Source organism: Xyrauchen texanus, chromosome 30 (assembly GCF_025860055.1).
Source record: "Xyrauchen texanus isolate HMW12.3.18 chromosome 30, RBS_HiC_50CHRs, whole genome shotgun sequence".
In the NCBI taxonomy this organism is placed as follows: Eukaryota; Metazoa; Chordata; class Actinopteri; order Cypriniformes; family Catostomidae; genus Xyrauchen; species Xyrauchen texanus.
In genome coordinates this window covers 10,566,490-10,582,180 of record NC_068305.1, presented here as the reverse complement: position 1 = coordinate 10,582,180, position 15,691 = coordinate 10,566,490, and the positions used below count along the sequence as shown (strand labels likewise).

Below are 15,691 nucleotides of genomic sequence, written 5' to 3'. Positions count from 1 at the left end.
AGTGTTGGGCGTGACCGATAACAATAATCAGAATCAGATTGTTATGCAGTGAAACGAGGAATTACTCTTTTTTTTTTTCCAAGGAATAACTTTTTTTTATTGGTATTGCAATTGTAGGTTCTATTCTGTTGATAATTGCGTCTCAAATATGATATTTAATCAAAATTATGTGCTCAATAAAAACTAACTAATCCATTACATTTGATTAAGCTTCCCAGCACTACAATCTACATCTCTATGCAAACTCAATAAACTGTGGCTACATGTGCTGCACAATGACAGCTCTACTTATTTGTATGATGGGTGCTATCGGGACATTTTAACGAGAAAAAGTACATGAGTTAACCATCTTTGCTCTGAAACCAATTTACCTGATACCAGTCCTTTAACAAATGCATAATTATTTTTGCATGGTGCTTCATCCATGGATATATGGAGTATTCCAAACTCCTGTTTAACTCTGCCAGTGGACAAAGCTGGTGGTGACTGCAAAGAGAGCGCAGTAGTGGAGACAATGCATGCGAAGTGTGGCTGTGCGTGATAGTGACATCAACTGTCAAGAATATGAATTTCATATAATTTATCAACAGCAGGTCAAATCCTGTTCTATTCCTAAAATCTCTTGTAGGCCACATCAGAGCAGTCGGCGAGCTAGACTCCCCTGCATTATGGGGACTCTTGTGGGGGTCCAGAATCCTCGAATTTGAACTCTGATTTTGGGATATTTTCATATAAATACCTTCAGGTGGTCATTACCTTATTGCCAATGCCTTCGTGTCTCACTTGAAATCCAAAAATAGCCAGCAGCATTCAGACAGTGAGTCACCCACCCAAAAAGTGCACACAAAGCCTCCTCATATAGCCAGATTCTGTGGCAGAGAAGATGAGATTGCAGATTGACCCTGAACAAAAAGATTAATGATGCTACCTCTCGCCGAGGGTCTGGCCCTTCACCCAACAGCCAGCCAAAGCACACTGCTTTGGCTGCATTGATAAAGTAATGGATCATAAACACTCAAATGCAAATCCAAGGCTTGAATGACTTATTTTGCTAAATTTAACACTCTCCGTAGTAAGTGCACTATAAGTTGCTCTGAATTGGAAGGCATGTATGAAATGACTTATCTTTGAGGAAGGCTTGTATGTTGCCTCAAAACTGTTTCTCATCTGGGTCTGTGTTAATTTGTTCATGCCATCTCATAGCACATTGTATCATATACAAAGTATTGCCTTGCCTTACTGTACAAGATCTCTTTACTGCACCAGTTCTCTGATTTAAATGCTCTGTTATACATTTTTCACTCAATCTAGATTCTTTTAATCTCTTGCTTGTATTCTTCAGGTGGAAGCGGCCACAGATTCTGAGACAGATAGTAAAGGTCAACCACAGTATCAGTCCGTGGGTGTCCAAGTAGAGGATGAGAAACGGTAAGTTTGCTGAGCTATTATACACAGGATTGGTTGAAAGGATAGTTAAATCTAGTGCAGGACTAAACAAGGTTATTCTCAACTTCTATATAAAGAATCATGGTCCTGATAGTCCATTATTTAATTATTTACATAGTAACACTTGACTTTACGGTAGGTTGTATACGTTAACATTAGTTAACACATATTCCAAGTTCAATACAAGTTAAGCTCAATGGACATAATTTGTGACAATGTTGATTGCAACAAAAATGTACTTTGACTTGCCCCACATTTTCTTTAAAAAAGCAAAAAGCTGGGTTACAGTGAGGCACTTACAATGGAAGTGAATTGGGGCCATTTTTTTTTTACGTTAAAATACTCACTTTTTCAAAAGTATAGCCACAAGACATAAACACAATATGTATGTAAACATGATTCTAGTGTGATAAAATCACTTACTAACCATTTCTGTGTAAAGATATAGCCAATGTTACAACTTTAACTTAATGTAAAATAAATGAATAGGCAAATAAAGGGCATAGGATGGAAAGATGTAAGTGGTTGAATTGGATGTAGCAATGGCAAATTATGACTATTATCTTATGGAAAGATAAATTGCTGTTTCTCTGTTCATTAATAAGTTGAAAACCTAATTTCTAATTAAACAAATAATGCAAAGATTATTTGTAAGACATTTTATACACAGGTTATGTAATCTAAAGAACATATAAAATCATAAACTGATAGTATACACTAATGCTAAGGTCTCAGGAAAGAGGTTTAGAAATATTTACATTCTTGATCGATCGATCGATGAGTGATGGCGACGTCTTACACTGGGGCTCAGGGCCACGTAATAGTGGGGAAGAAGCTGGATTGCGTTTCAACAGTCTTGGATACAAAGGAGCTGAGGAATGTTGATCTCCTGGAAGCACCAAGAGGGATCTTGTAATCTGGAACATGCAGATGCACAAAACTTCAAGAGATGGTTTGCTTGCCAGAGCTAAACCTTGTCGTTGTAGTTATCTCCCTGAATGGGGATTCCAAATTTGCCGTTGCAATAGTTTATTGTGGTAAGACTTGGTACTTTATCGATCTTCTTCTGTCTCTTGGATGGAGACTAAGAATATTGAATGTTCTGTTATCCTCTCTCTCATGGAATGAGACTTAGCATGTTGGATGGTTTGAATTATGTTACATCTCCTACCGCTCAGGCCAGAGATTCAGAATGTTCATTATTATTCTGCTATTGCTTCTCTCTCATAGAGTGAGACCAGAACAAAGGTGTTTTTCTGTTATCCTCTAGTGTCTTCTTCCGAGACCTAGGTGTAACGTCTAGTGTAGACACAGGATAAGACGGACAAGAGGTGCGGATCCAAACGCGGTTTTATTTAACATTTAATAAATAAAAGGGTAAACACAAAGAAAAGTCCACGATGGGAAAACAGGCAACTGAAAACACAATGAATCAGATTACACACGAGGGAACAAAAACACAAAACAGAACTAGGAACTCGGGTAAAGGATACACAGATCAGGCTTGACAACATACCGGATACAAACAACGATCGACAGTGATTAAACAAAGAATCAGGGTTTAAATACACGTACAAAATGGAGACTGAACGAGACACAGGTGAAAACAATGATGAATGCAGGCAGTGAGGGAGACCGGGAATTGTGGGAAATGTAATTTAGACAAGGACAGTGAAACACGGGGCGAACAACAAGGAAAATGCGACATGGAGCGTGAACGGTGACGGGTGAAACGGAAAACACGGAGCAGACCAGGAAATATGACATAAACGTGATAGTGTGACAGAGAACACAGGGCAGACAACGGGGAATCGTTACAGAATCCCCCCTCAAAAGGACCGGATTCCAGACGGTCTTAAGACACAAAAAAGAAAAAATAGCAGGGATAAACAAATGTTCAAGGAGTGAGGGGCCAGAAAAGGGGAAAACAGACAGACCAAAGGGGGCACAGGGGACACGGAGACAGACCAAGGAGGCTCAAGGGACATGGAGAAAGACCAAGGGGGCACAAGGGACACGGAGACAGACCACGGGGGCACAAGGGGAAATTAGGCAGTCCAAGGAGGCAAAAGTGGCAATAAGACAGTCCACAGGGGCACAAAGGGCAGACAGGCAGACCAGGGAGGCCGAGAGGGCAGGTAAGCAGTCTCTGGGGGTGTGTGTAGGGAACCAGGTCGGGTGGCCTGGGGGACGTCCACCGGGAAGGGACAGGTTTAGGAGGCCTGGGAGATGGCTGTAGAGCAGAGGCCTGTTCAGGGGGCCTGGGAGGTGGCCACAGGACAGAGGTCGGTTTAGATGGCCTGGGGGCTGGCCACTTGACAAGGGCCGGTTCAGGGGACCTGGGAGGTGGCCACAGGACAGGGACAGTTCGAGGAGGCCTGGGAGGCGGCCACAAGACAGGGACAGGTCTAGGGGGCCTGGGAGGTGGCCATCGGGCAGGGACAGGTCCAGGAGGCCTGGGAGGCGGCCTCAGGACAGGGACAGGTCTAGGAGGTCTGGGAGATGGCCGCAGAACAGGGGCCGGTTCAGGGGACCTGGGATGTGGCTCCAGGACAGGGACAGGTTTAGGTGACCTAGGAGGTGGCCATAGGGCTAGGGCTGGTTCAAGGGGCCTGGGAGGAAGAGTGGCCACTAGGGGAGCTGGCGGAGCCAAGGAGGACTTCTGAGACGGAGCAGTCGAAGACTTGGGTGGTGGCGCCGAAGGAGGCGCAGGCAAGGCCGCAGGAGACCCTGGGGGCGGAGCTGCAAGGGGCTCTGGAGATAAAGCTGAGGGAGGCTCTGGAGGCTCAGGAGGCGGAGCAGTGGGAGGCTCTGGGGCCTCAGGAGGCGGAGCTGAGGGAGGCTCTGGAGGCTCATGAGGTGGAGCTGAGGGAGGCTCTGGGGCCTCAAGAGGCAGAGCAGAGGGAGGCTCAGGAGGCGGAGTCGAGGAAGGCAGAGCCGAGGAAGGTTCGAGGGGCTCAGGAGGTGGAGCCGTGAGAGGCTCAGGAGGCAGAGCCTTGGGAGGCTCAGGAGGCAGAGCCGTGGGAGGCTCAGGAGGCAGAGCCGAGGGAGGTGGCGCTGTAGGAGGCTTTGAAGGCGGAGGCCTGGAAGGCTCAGGAGGCGGAGCCGAGGAAGGTGGCGCCGTAGGAGGCTCTAGAGGCGAAGCTCTGGAAGGCTCAGGAGGCGGAGCCGAGGAAGGTTGCGCTGTAGGGGCCTTTAGAGGCGGAGCCGTAGGAGGCTCGGGAGGCGGAGCCGTAGGTGGCTCAGGAGGCTCGGGAGGCGGAGCCGTAGGTGGCTCAGGAGTCTCGGGGAGCAGAGCTGTAGGAGGCTCGGGGAGAAGCGCCGTAGGACGCTCTAGAGGCGAGGCCCTAGAAGGCTCTGGGGTCTCTGAGAACAGGGCCGTAGGAGGCTCGGGAGGTGGAGCCGTAGGAGGCTCGGGGAGATGGGCCGTGGAAGGCTCGAGAGGTTCTGGAGGCGGAGCCCTGGAAGGCTCGAGAGGCAGAGCCCTGGAAGGCCCGAGAGGCTTGAGGGGTGGAGCCCTGGGAGGCTCGAGAGGCGGAGCCCTGGGAGGCCTGAGAGGCTTGAGGGGCGGAGCCCTGGAAGGCTTGAGTGACTTGAGGGGCGGAGCCCTGGAAGACTCGCGTGACTTGAGGGGCGGAGCCCTGGAAGTCCCGAGTGACTTGAGGGGTGGAGCCCTGGATGGCTCGAGAGGCTTGAGAGGCGGAGCCCTGGAAGGCTCGAGAGGCTTGAGAGGCAGAGCTCTGGAAAGCTGGAGAGGCGGAGCTCTGGAAAGCTGGAGAGGCGGAGCCCTGGGAGGCTCGGGAAGCAGAGCCCTAGAAGGTTCGAGGGGCGCTGGCTGTTGGATGGTCATGGCTGCTGGCGCTGGCACAGGGACGGTCGAGGCTACAGGCGCTGGCACAGGGACGGTCGAGGCTACAGGCGCTGGCTCAGGGACGGTCGAGGCTACAGGCGCTGGCTCAGGGACGTCGAGGCTACAGGCGCTGGCTCGTTGACCGTGGTATGCGTGGGTACACTGTTCCTGGTCGGCGTGGCTTCAAGCTCGCAGGCCGTGGCTGGCAAGGGCTCAAGCTGGCTGACCGTGGCTGACGTGGGCACAGGCTCGCTTACCGTGACAGGCGTGGGCTCTGGCCCACTCACGGTGACAGGCATGGGCTCTGGCTCGCAGACCGGGGCAGGCGTGGGCTCTGGCTCGCTGACCGTGGCTGACGTTGGCCGGAAGGCGGAAGCCCGTCTTCTTCTCCTCCTCCGGGTGGACGAAGTCGACCGTGCTGGCTCGTGGACGACGACAGGCATGGGGGCGAGCTCGCTGACCGGTGGGGCAGGTGGAAGAGGATGAGCCAAGGACGACTGGAGGGTCACCGCCGTGGGAGGAGAGGCAGGATCCTCAACCACATCCACAGTAAATAGCGAGCCGCATGCCAGAAGTGTCTCTTCCATGAACTCACAGAGCGTCCAGCCACGTGTCGCCGGCGGTAACCGCTCCTGGAGCGTACCGGTCAGGCTAGCCTGGAAGAACACCACCAGGGAGGAGTCAGGATAGTCGGTGGCGCTCGCTAGGTACAGGAAGTCCCTAATGTGATCCTCCACCAGGCGGCTTCCTTGCTTCAGGTCCAGGAGGCGGCAGCATGCCCGGATAACCGCTGGATCCATTATTGGGTCGATCGTTCTGTAACGTCTAGTGTAGACACAGGATAAGAAGGACAAGAGGTGCGGATCCAAACGCGGTTTTATTTAACGTTTCTTTGTGTTTACCCTTTTATTTATTAAAAGTCCACGATGGGAAAACAGGCAACTGAAAACACAATGAATCAGATTACACACGAGGGAACAAAAACACAAAACAGAACTAGGAACTCGGGTAAAGGATACACAGATCAGGCTTGACAACATACCGGATACAAACAACGATCGACAGTGATTAAACAAAGAATCAGGGTTTAAATACACGTACAAAGTGGAGACTGAACGAGACACAGGTGAAAACAATGATGAATGCAGGCAGTGAGGGAGACCGGGAATTGTGGGAAATGTAGTTTAGACAAGGACAGTGAAACACGGGGCGAACAACAAGGAAAACGCGACATGGAGCGTGAACGGTGACGGGTGAAACGGAAAACACGGAGCAGACCAGGAAATATGACATAAACGTGATAGTGCGACAGAGAACACAGGGCAGACAACGGGGAATCGTTACACTAGGACAAAGGTGTGGGTATCTGGAGGATTGTTTTATACCTTTCTGATGAGGAGGAGATTTCAGTTTGGTGTCTTCTTGTTTGAGGGTTATGATTGGCTGCTGATATCAGAGGGGGCCCACAAAGTGTGGCTCACCCTCCCTTCTCTGTGTGGAACATTTGCATTTCATCTATCCATTGTTATGCATTAGTTTTCCAAACCTCTTCAAAAATACTTTTGGCATTTTTATGAAGATATAGAGACCAAACATGATATTGAAATGTTAACCAAACAACTGCAATTTAGATAAACAGTTCAGTGAATTAACATGGAGTGGATGTGTTATAGTTGGTGTCCATGTCAGGAGTACAACTTTGTATAAGCATAGTAACAAATAGCACAGCATCCTCAGTGCTGTTATACTAAATATCAGCACAATTAGAAAGGCTCTCATTCTTTCAAATTTGGTGCTAACTGTAACGTTTCGTACAAAAGTGTGCACATTTAGATAAATATTAATGGATTGACATAATGGATTGAGTATGTTGAAAACAATCCCCATACCCTTATATGAAATTAACATTTCATTTAAAATTGCCACCCCGTTGCTATTTCAGAATTATCATCGTCAGATGATAAACATGGACTTGTGGCTTTTTTATTTCCAGGTCTTGACAAGATCAAAGCCATAACATTTTCATGATCACTTTCCATTACATTCCAAACAGACACAATTGTGCTCATGGTCCAAAGGGGTTTTATTTTGGATATATCATGCCTTGGGTTTATTTTAAAATTGAGTATACAAAACTTAATCATTTTTGGACCAGTAGCTAAGAAAAGTTAATAAAGAAGAAAAAACTAAGCATAGTTAAATTCAGAATTACATACACAGATCTTATTTACAAGTAGCATTAAAAAATTAACTGTGTTTTCCAGAGACGTGCCTGAAGCGAATTACTTATTTGAAAAGACACGGATAATGACTTCAAAACGAATGATGGATTCATCCGAATAATATAAAAAATATTTGTTTAACTGATTATCCAAGAAGCACAAGGATAAATAACCGTATTCAAAATTACAACTAATATATTAAGCTGTAAAGCCAATATTTCTAAAGTGTAAATCTTATGAATGTAAATGAGCACGTTGTGATTGGATGTGCATGGTCTCGACTCCGTTTGTGGTCTCTGTTAATTATGTGCATCTGGAGCTTGTCAAGTGTGACATTAACTAAGATATGATATCATATACATTCTACTTCTTGAAATGTCTATGTTAATGTATCACACGATTCACACGTGATTCTCATGTATTCATTTATAGCCTAAACCTGAGCGCGATGTTACATTTCTGACCTGAAGAGATGATTTCACGTCGGAGGTCTTCTATCCGTCTTTCTATCCTTCTATCTGAACACATTTATATTCACATCAGTGAAGGTAATTAGTTGGTTAAAACTTTATTCTGAAAAAAATGTAAAATGCTCCATTTATTATCAAGCTTGGAAGGATCTTCTGAGTGATTACAGAGCATTAATTGAGACTGAAAGTTCATCTTATTTCTCAGACTATTGTAAACAATCAAGGAAATCACAGACATTTGTTCCAAACTATAAATAGTCTGCTTCAAGTCAATGTTGTTACCACTTTGCCTGTTTCTCAACAGCTATGCAACTCTTTTCTTCAGTTTTTTAATTCTAAAATCGATAATGTTCGCAAACAAATTTCTGTCATATCTGATTCCACTGCTTCACTCTTTTGTCCATCTGGGTTTGCTGGTGTTTCTTTCACTCATTTCTCTCAGCTTGATTCTGAGGCTCTCACAAGGGAGGTGTCTAGCATGAAATCTACCACTTGCTTGCTTGAACCTATTCCCACAGGCTTATTTAAATCTTGCATTGATGTTTGGTGCCCTGCTATCTTTAGTATTATATATGATTCGTTGGAGACTGGGGTTGTTCCAGCAGCATTAAAGATTGCTGCTATAACACCTGTGCCAATAAAAGAAACTGCTGCCCTGGATGATTTTAAAAAATTTCGTCCCATCTCAAATCTTCAGTTTTTGGCAAAAATACTTGAGCATGTTGTTGCCTCTCAATTGTGTAACCATCATACAATTAATAACCTTTTTGAACCCCTTCAGTCAGGTTTTCGTTAATTTCACAATACTGAAATTACTTTGGTCAAAGTTACCAATGACTTTTTGATGGCTTCTGATTCTGGAGCAACTTCCATTCTCATCCTTCTTGATCTTAGAGCTGCCTTTGATGCTGTTGATCATGGTCTTTTATTTACCCACCTTGAAAGAGTTTTTGGTGTGTCAGGGACAGTTTTAAACTGGTTTAAATCCTATTTTACTGACTGTTCCCAGATTCTTTCTTTGGGTGGTTACAGGTCTGACATTAGTTCTGTACTCACTGGTGTTCCTCAGGGCTCAGTTTTAGGCCCTTTACTTTTCAATATTTACATATTTCCACTTGGGCATCTGCTGCGATTGCTCTTTCTCCATTATCACTTTTATGCTGACAATACCCAAATATATATACACTCAAAATATGGTGAAAGCCTTGATGTTGGTTTTCTTTCTGACTGTATATCTGAGATAAATACATGGATGAATATTAATTGCCTGAATAGCGGTAAAACCGAAGTTATGCTTATAGGTTGCCATCATCAATTTTTCAAAGCTGGTTCATTGTCTGTTTGTTGATGGCTCATTCATTGTCTCTCGGTTAGATCACTGTAATGCCCTTTTAGCAACATTAGGAGTTTCTAAATCCACACTCAATAAGCTCCAATATGTACAAAAGACCAGGATCCTGACTGGAACCAGGACATGCAATCATGTTACTCCTGTATTGGAGTCCTTGCACTGGCTCCCGGTCAGTTTCCGTGTCGATTTTAAATTTATGATGCTGACATATAAAGCATTACACAGCTTGGCTCCTCATTATTTATCTGCATTGTTAATCCCTTACACCCCAAATCGCAGACTGCATTCCTCACAGTCTAATTTGTTGACTGTTCCACAAACCCACTTAAAATGTATTGGTGATAGGGCTTTTTCTGTCTATGCTCCTACCCTTTGGAACTCTTACTCTAGAACTTAGGGAAGCTCAGTCTTCTGAAATTTTTAAAGCTCAACTTAAGACAGATTTTTTAAACTAGCATTTGCTTGCTTTCAGAAGATGCTTTTAAAGGCACTCTATAAAATACATTTTATAATTTGTATTATTATTATAAAGGTTTAAATGCTCCATAGGATATTCATCTATTCGGAATACATGTATGGAATACATACACTGATTCAGCAGATAATAATATCATAAATACCAGGAGAAACCACAGTTAACATATTCCACATTTAATGCAACCTACAAATACAGCTTCATCTGGTTAGAAAAAAAATATAAAATAATAATTGCAAACAAATTGCATAATTAAAAAAAACTGAGTAGCCTTCAATAATAATAATAATAATTATTAGTAGTAGTAGTAGTAGTAGTAGTATTAGGTTATTATTATGAAAATCCATTTACAAGGCATTTATTATTTATAAAAACTTTAAATGTAAGCGTAACATTTAAAAATGGCCATTTCATTTCGTTTTCCCACATCCGGTTCTATCGGAATACAGAGACAGATACAAATAATTTTGTCAAATGAACAGATACAGATAATGGCTTTGCTGCACACCCGTAGTGTTTTCATTTGGAAAAACATAGAGGACATATTTCTGGGTGCAAATACAAGCACTATTCTTAGTTACGTTATCATTCTTGTGTGCTCTTTCAGACTTGGGCGCTTTAAACGGTCCAATAGTGTGACCACAGCAGTTCAGGCAGATTTGGAGCTGGAGGGGTTTCCTTCAACAGATGACAAGAGTCTGCAATTTGGCGGATTCCAGCGGCACTCTGAACCTAGTACGCCCACACAGTACAGCGCAGTCCGGACCGTACGGACGCAGGGCCTGTTCAGCTACAAGGAAGATTACCAGCCCTCCAGCGGACCGCCCAGTCCGCAGCCTGAACCCTGGCTGGTAGAACCCGCTCACGAAGCAGCTGAGTCCGGCCGCGTGTCGCCTCTTCGGCACGACGGCAGCTGGTTCACGCAGCTTCTGCACAGCGAGACCAAACGTCTGGAGGGATGGTGCAAAGATATGGAACGGGAGGCGGAGGAGCATGACTTGTCAGAAGAGAGTGAGTTTGCAGAATATCAGAGAAACACCAACACAAAAACTCATTGACACTTTCACTCATATAGTAATACACACACTTGTTGTGTATCCAGTTCTGAATGATAGAGCCAGGACATTTACACACCAATCTGCTCTAGTGGTCTAAACTGTTCAACAGTTGATTGAGCAAGGAGGCTTCTGGGATAAGAATCCTGTTAGGGACACCAGCATCCAAAACACAAAATACTTTATGCTGGTCTTCCAAACCGGTCTTCCAAACTGGGCAGATACAAATTATTGTATTGCATGCAGGGATCAATTGTAAGGATCTTTTCTGCCTGGCTGGTTTGGCCTGTAGGCTAATTTTTACTTGGCCTGACAACATATTTACTCACACCACAAATAATAATTATTATTTAAAAAACAAGCACTGATTAGACAATATAAAAAGCCTTTAGAAGGCGATTGTTTCCATATCATTGAACATCTTTCGAACCTATCTTTAGCCTACAGTCCACAGCAATCCATTTTGAAATGTAATTCGTCAAATTGTCTGAGATTAACTTTTTATATGGATATATATATTGATGCTTCTATTTGAATTCGTCAGATGTACACTTTTGGAGCATCTTACTTTGTGAAGTTTACCGTAGTTTAGAAAAACAAATCTTCAGACCCTTGCATTCGGAGTTGTGCATCGTCCAACGAGAACACATCCTCATATTGTGGTGTCTGCTGTGGTTTGTTGCCTGAACAGCTGAAGTGGTGCTTACTGCCTCCTGCTGAATGAGACTTGTAAAAACAGGAAGGTGATGTTTCAAGCTTGAATTGGTCCGATGGTAGTAAAATGTGTTATTATGGTTTGGGGGAATAAATCTTTTTTTTTACTCCCATTTTGTTATATAATTGATCGCACTGAAGTAATGCATTGTATCGACAGACCTAATTTTCATATGTGTCCGGAAAAAATGTATTTTCATGTTACATTCAAGTTATTTGCCCCCCAAAAATAAAACAACAAAACATAACAAATTCATAATTACATCCTCATTTAACAAGCCCTGACATGTAAGTTGCTACTGAAAGTCCTTTTAATGTCTTGCAGTTCTTGGGAAGATCCGGAGTGCAGTAGGCAGCGCTCACCTCCTCATGTCCCAAAAATTCCAGCAGTTTTACTGGTTGTGTCAGCAAAATCTGGTAGGTGCCATTTCTAACATACCATGGGATATACATCAATGTTTATGCTGTATCATAAAATTCATCAGCCATGCACCAGTTCTATCATAACGGATGCATTTTTTCCTCTTTAACAGGCTATTCATTAAAGAGTGCTTGTAAGAGTGTCAACCTTGCATTTAGAAAATAATGTATTTTTTCTGTGTTTTATGTTTTTGGTTTTGTTTGTTTCATTTCGATTTGTTTTGTTTTGTTTGTAGTTGAATGGTAAATTTGTTGGATCGAATTACACTTTAATTAGTTGCGCGGTCAGCACCGCTGAATATCATTGTATTTAGTCTAAAAGCGTAAACCAGTGTCAAAAGGTGTTAGTGTTAAAGAAGCTGACATTAATTGGTTGTTGGGTGGTTGAATGACACTTGAAAGGGTTTGTTTATTTTAGTTAGGTCAGTGATTGTTTCTGTCTCTCCTTCTCTGGAGATTGCGGAATGATGGATGCTATAATGCATTCACTGGGACAGGCTGAGACCAACTTATCCTCTCGAGCTTGCAGAGAGTGAACAGCTCAGCATGGATACATAGAAGGGAGAACACAGTATGAATGAAGAAAATAAATATCCTGTTTATTACTGAGAAATGGTACAGGCGATCCTCAATTTTAATGGAAGAAATAATTTGTACTGCTTTAACACGATCAGACTTTACATAAATCTGTCAGCTAATAATAATAATTAGATTGTGCCAATTGGTCAAGGTCTTAAGCATCTTTACCATTAGCAGCCATTAAAATGTACTGTAGCCATTGGAGCCCGACCGATATGGGATTTATGAGACCTAGGCCTATACTGATTTTAGAGGAGGAAAATTCAACGATTACAGATATGGTGGCCGATAAAGTTCATTTTTGAGCTGGAATGAAAACAGACTTTTTCTATGTGGATTTTGCACCGATATCACTATTTAAAAGGTACTCCGAAGGCTGCTTTCTTAAACAAATATTTTTTTATCAAAGGCATAAACATTGTTATTATACATTGTCAACCAATTCTAGAAATGAACACTGAGAAAATAAAGAATAAATAAAAATAGAATAAATGGCTAAATAAAAGCATCAGTACTTTATGTTCAGTATCCTATCAGTCAGTTGCTGACCATTTAAATAAAGAATAAATAAAAATAGAATAAATAGCTAAATAAACATCAGTCAGTCAGTATCAGTCAAATGCTGACTATTTTAATACTGCCAGTCAATTAGGGGCAGGTTGTAAAAGAAGAAGCATTTACACCTGCCGAGTCGAGAGATATTGTTATACTATTCTGCTATACAAGTTCAGGGGAAACTTTCAACGGTGGAAAACCAGACCTTTAAATATTACATTTTATAAATACAATGACTGAAATTGTTCGGTTGAAGGGGGTACCAAACTGAACAAAACAGTTTGATGAATACGTTTTTACACATTAGCTTCCAATCAGCTGACAAGCAATGAAAGTAGCTACGTGGTTAGCTAGTTAGCTATAAGCTAAGTAAAAGACTGATGTTGTTTATTTACTTTCCATCATTGCATCTCACCAACTAGGTAACAAAGTAGCATGAAAGCTCAGCTCTGTAAACAATGGAGTCGGCGCGCTCTGCTGGACAATCTACGTTATGACACCATTTTAACATCACCCCATGCTTTGTTTTTTGCATTATTATATCGGCCAACCATTATAAATCGGCCGGGCACTAGTAGCCATATAGTTTTAAAATGTTTTCACTTAACATATTAAATCTCAGATATTAAATTTTTTCATACAGTGTATTTTTACCAGTGCCAGAATTGTACATTTGAGGGATATGTGCCCCCCCCCCTTTTTTTGTTCCTTGTTGTCTGCTGTATTTCCCTTCACACCTCAGTATAGTCTTTAATGAACATTTTTGGACGCAATGGGAGAACGGTGCCATCCGTTGTTCCTGGCAGACTCCTCTGCCTTACAGGCTCCTTTTGGTTAGGATCAGGGTGAGGTTCGGGCATTTACTGCCTGCCAAGAACAAACCATGCCACCTTTGTACAATGGGCATTTTGGGACTGTATCACTGCATCCAAATATCCAAACTTCTCTCCTATATATTATGCAAAAAACACTTGGCCAATATAGTAGTATATCTGAATCCACAGTATTCATGAGCAGTAAGCTAGAAATACCCAGATGACTTACTAAATCCGGTGAGATTCTGAAGTATGAATCCCTCGGGAGCTGAGGAAACGGCACGCTCAATGCGCTGGATTTAAAAGAACAGTGGTGAACCACAAGCCATGTGGCTACAAAAGTGCTACATATACCAAGATAATTGTTCCTTGTGCTTAAATCGTGCTTGTTTAACAAAACCAAATCAGATCATTTTCACGGTTCAGTGCCCACATCCCTGGATGAAGAATGTCTGAAATCTGTTCATACTACTTGCATGTATACCTAAAAGAATGTACTATTTTGGTGGCAGATAAGTCCGTCCATCATTAAATAGATTACATACTGTGACAGCATGCAGATTCAGATGCAGCATGTGTGTTCCTGTGGTGCAATCAGCCTGTAAGCATGGGAACGGAGTGCCCATTGGCAAAGCTGGTAGCAAAGAGGGCACATACGTCTGGGGGTCCTGCACAAGTTGATATCTGCCATTGAGATGAATGAGAATGCTAACAGATAGCTTTCTGTAGGTATTATAGACCTCCATGGTTGGAGCATGTGATCACAGTGAGATAAGACTACAGTGACCTCTGGTGATTGTTCATGATAATGTATTTAGTCACACCACTCAATGCAGATAATGCTTAAAAAGTTACCAGCATGCTTATTTGATTATTTTAATAATAATAAAAAAAACTGTTCTTTGTAATTATGTTTATATAATTGGTCATTAATGATTGTGATTTTGTGCAGGACCCCAGTGCCATTCCCCGGCCCACAGCTCAGGACCTGGCTGGGTTCTGGGATCTCCTGCATCTCTCCATTGATGATGTCACTGCCAAGTTTGATGAGCTTCTGCAAATTAAGAGCAATGATTGGAGGATAGTGGAGAGTCCAGAGAAGAAGGTAATTGCAAATTACAGACTAAATATGGCAGTTTCATAAGGGAAACATCAGTTTAGTGACTTGTGTCTAGCACCAGTCTTGTCAAGTTCTCAACTCGTATTGTTTAACCACAATATATTTTGATAAATTAATATTATAAATGCCGCTGTCCTTTCAACACTTTGATTTAGTAATACATTTTATGAAAAAAATTACGTCAAAATAAACACAATTAATCAATCACCCGACCCGTGTGTACATTTCTGTAATAAGGAATTCTCCTACGATCAGAGCAATTAAAGCTTGATGTACCATGTGACATTTGCAAATCTGTGGCAGTAGGGGTCAGTCAGCACAGCTTGGGGTTGTACAGGCCACATGCCTCTTCAAACTAAGAAGAGCTCGTTCTTTCACAGATGATAGGATCTTGTGCTCAAAGACACAACAAAATGCCGGGATCTCAATTCGCATTTTTCAACGTTTGAAACTATGTTTAACCTGACACAGCGTCCTTAAAACAGTGTTTATGACTTATAGATGCTTAAAAAATAACACAACCAAAACAAGATGCTCCAAAGAGTAGGACAATTACAAGGTTATGTTGAAAAGGCACTTTTCCTCCAATGGGCCAAATGGTTATTGCGCAGTTGTGCCG

At 42.8% G+C, this 15,691-nt stretch overlaps 1 protein-coding gene across 1 annotated transcript in view; it reads left to right on the top strand.

The window, feature by feature from the left end:
* Positions 1 to 15,691, top strand: part of LOC127624121 (disks large-associated protein 2-like) — a 115,984-nt gene that overhangs the window by 98,631 nt on the left and 1,662 nt on the right. The window contains exons 7-10 of the mRNA XM_052098790.1: positions 1,343 to 1,428; positions 10,422 to 10,825; positions 11,909 to 12,000; positions 14,905 to 15,057. Coding sequence (XP_051954750.1) covers positions 1,343 to 1,428; positions 10,422 to 10,825; positions 11,909 to 12,000; positions 14,905 to 15,057 — 735 coding nt within the window. The remainder of the gene's footprint in view (positions 1 to 1,342; positions 1,429 to 10,421; positions 10,826 to 11,908; positions 12,001 to 14,904; positions 15,058 to 15,691) is intronic.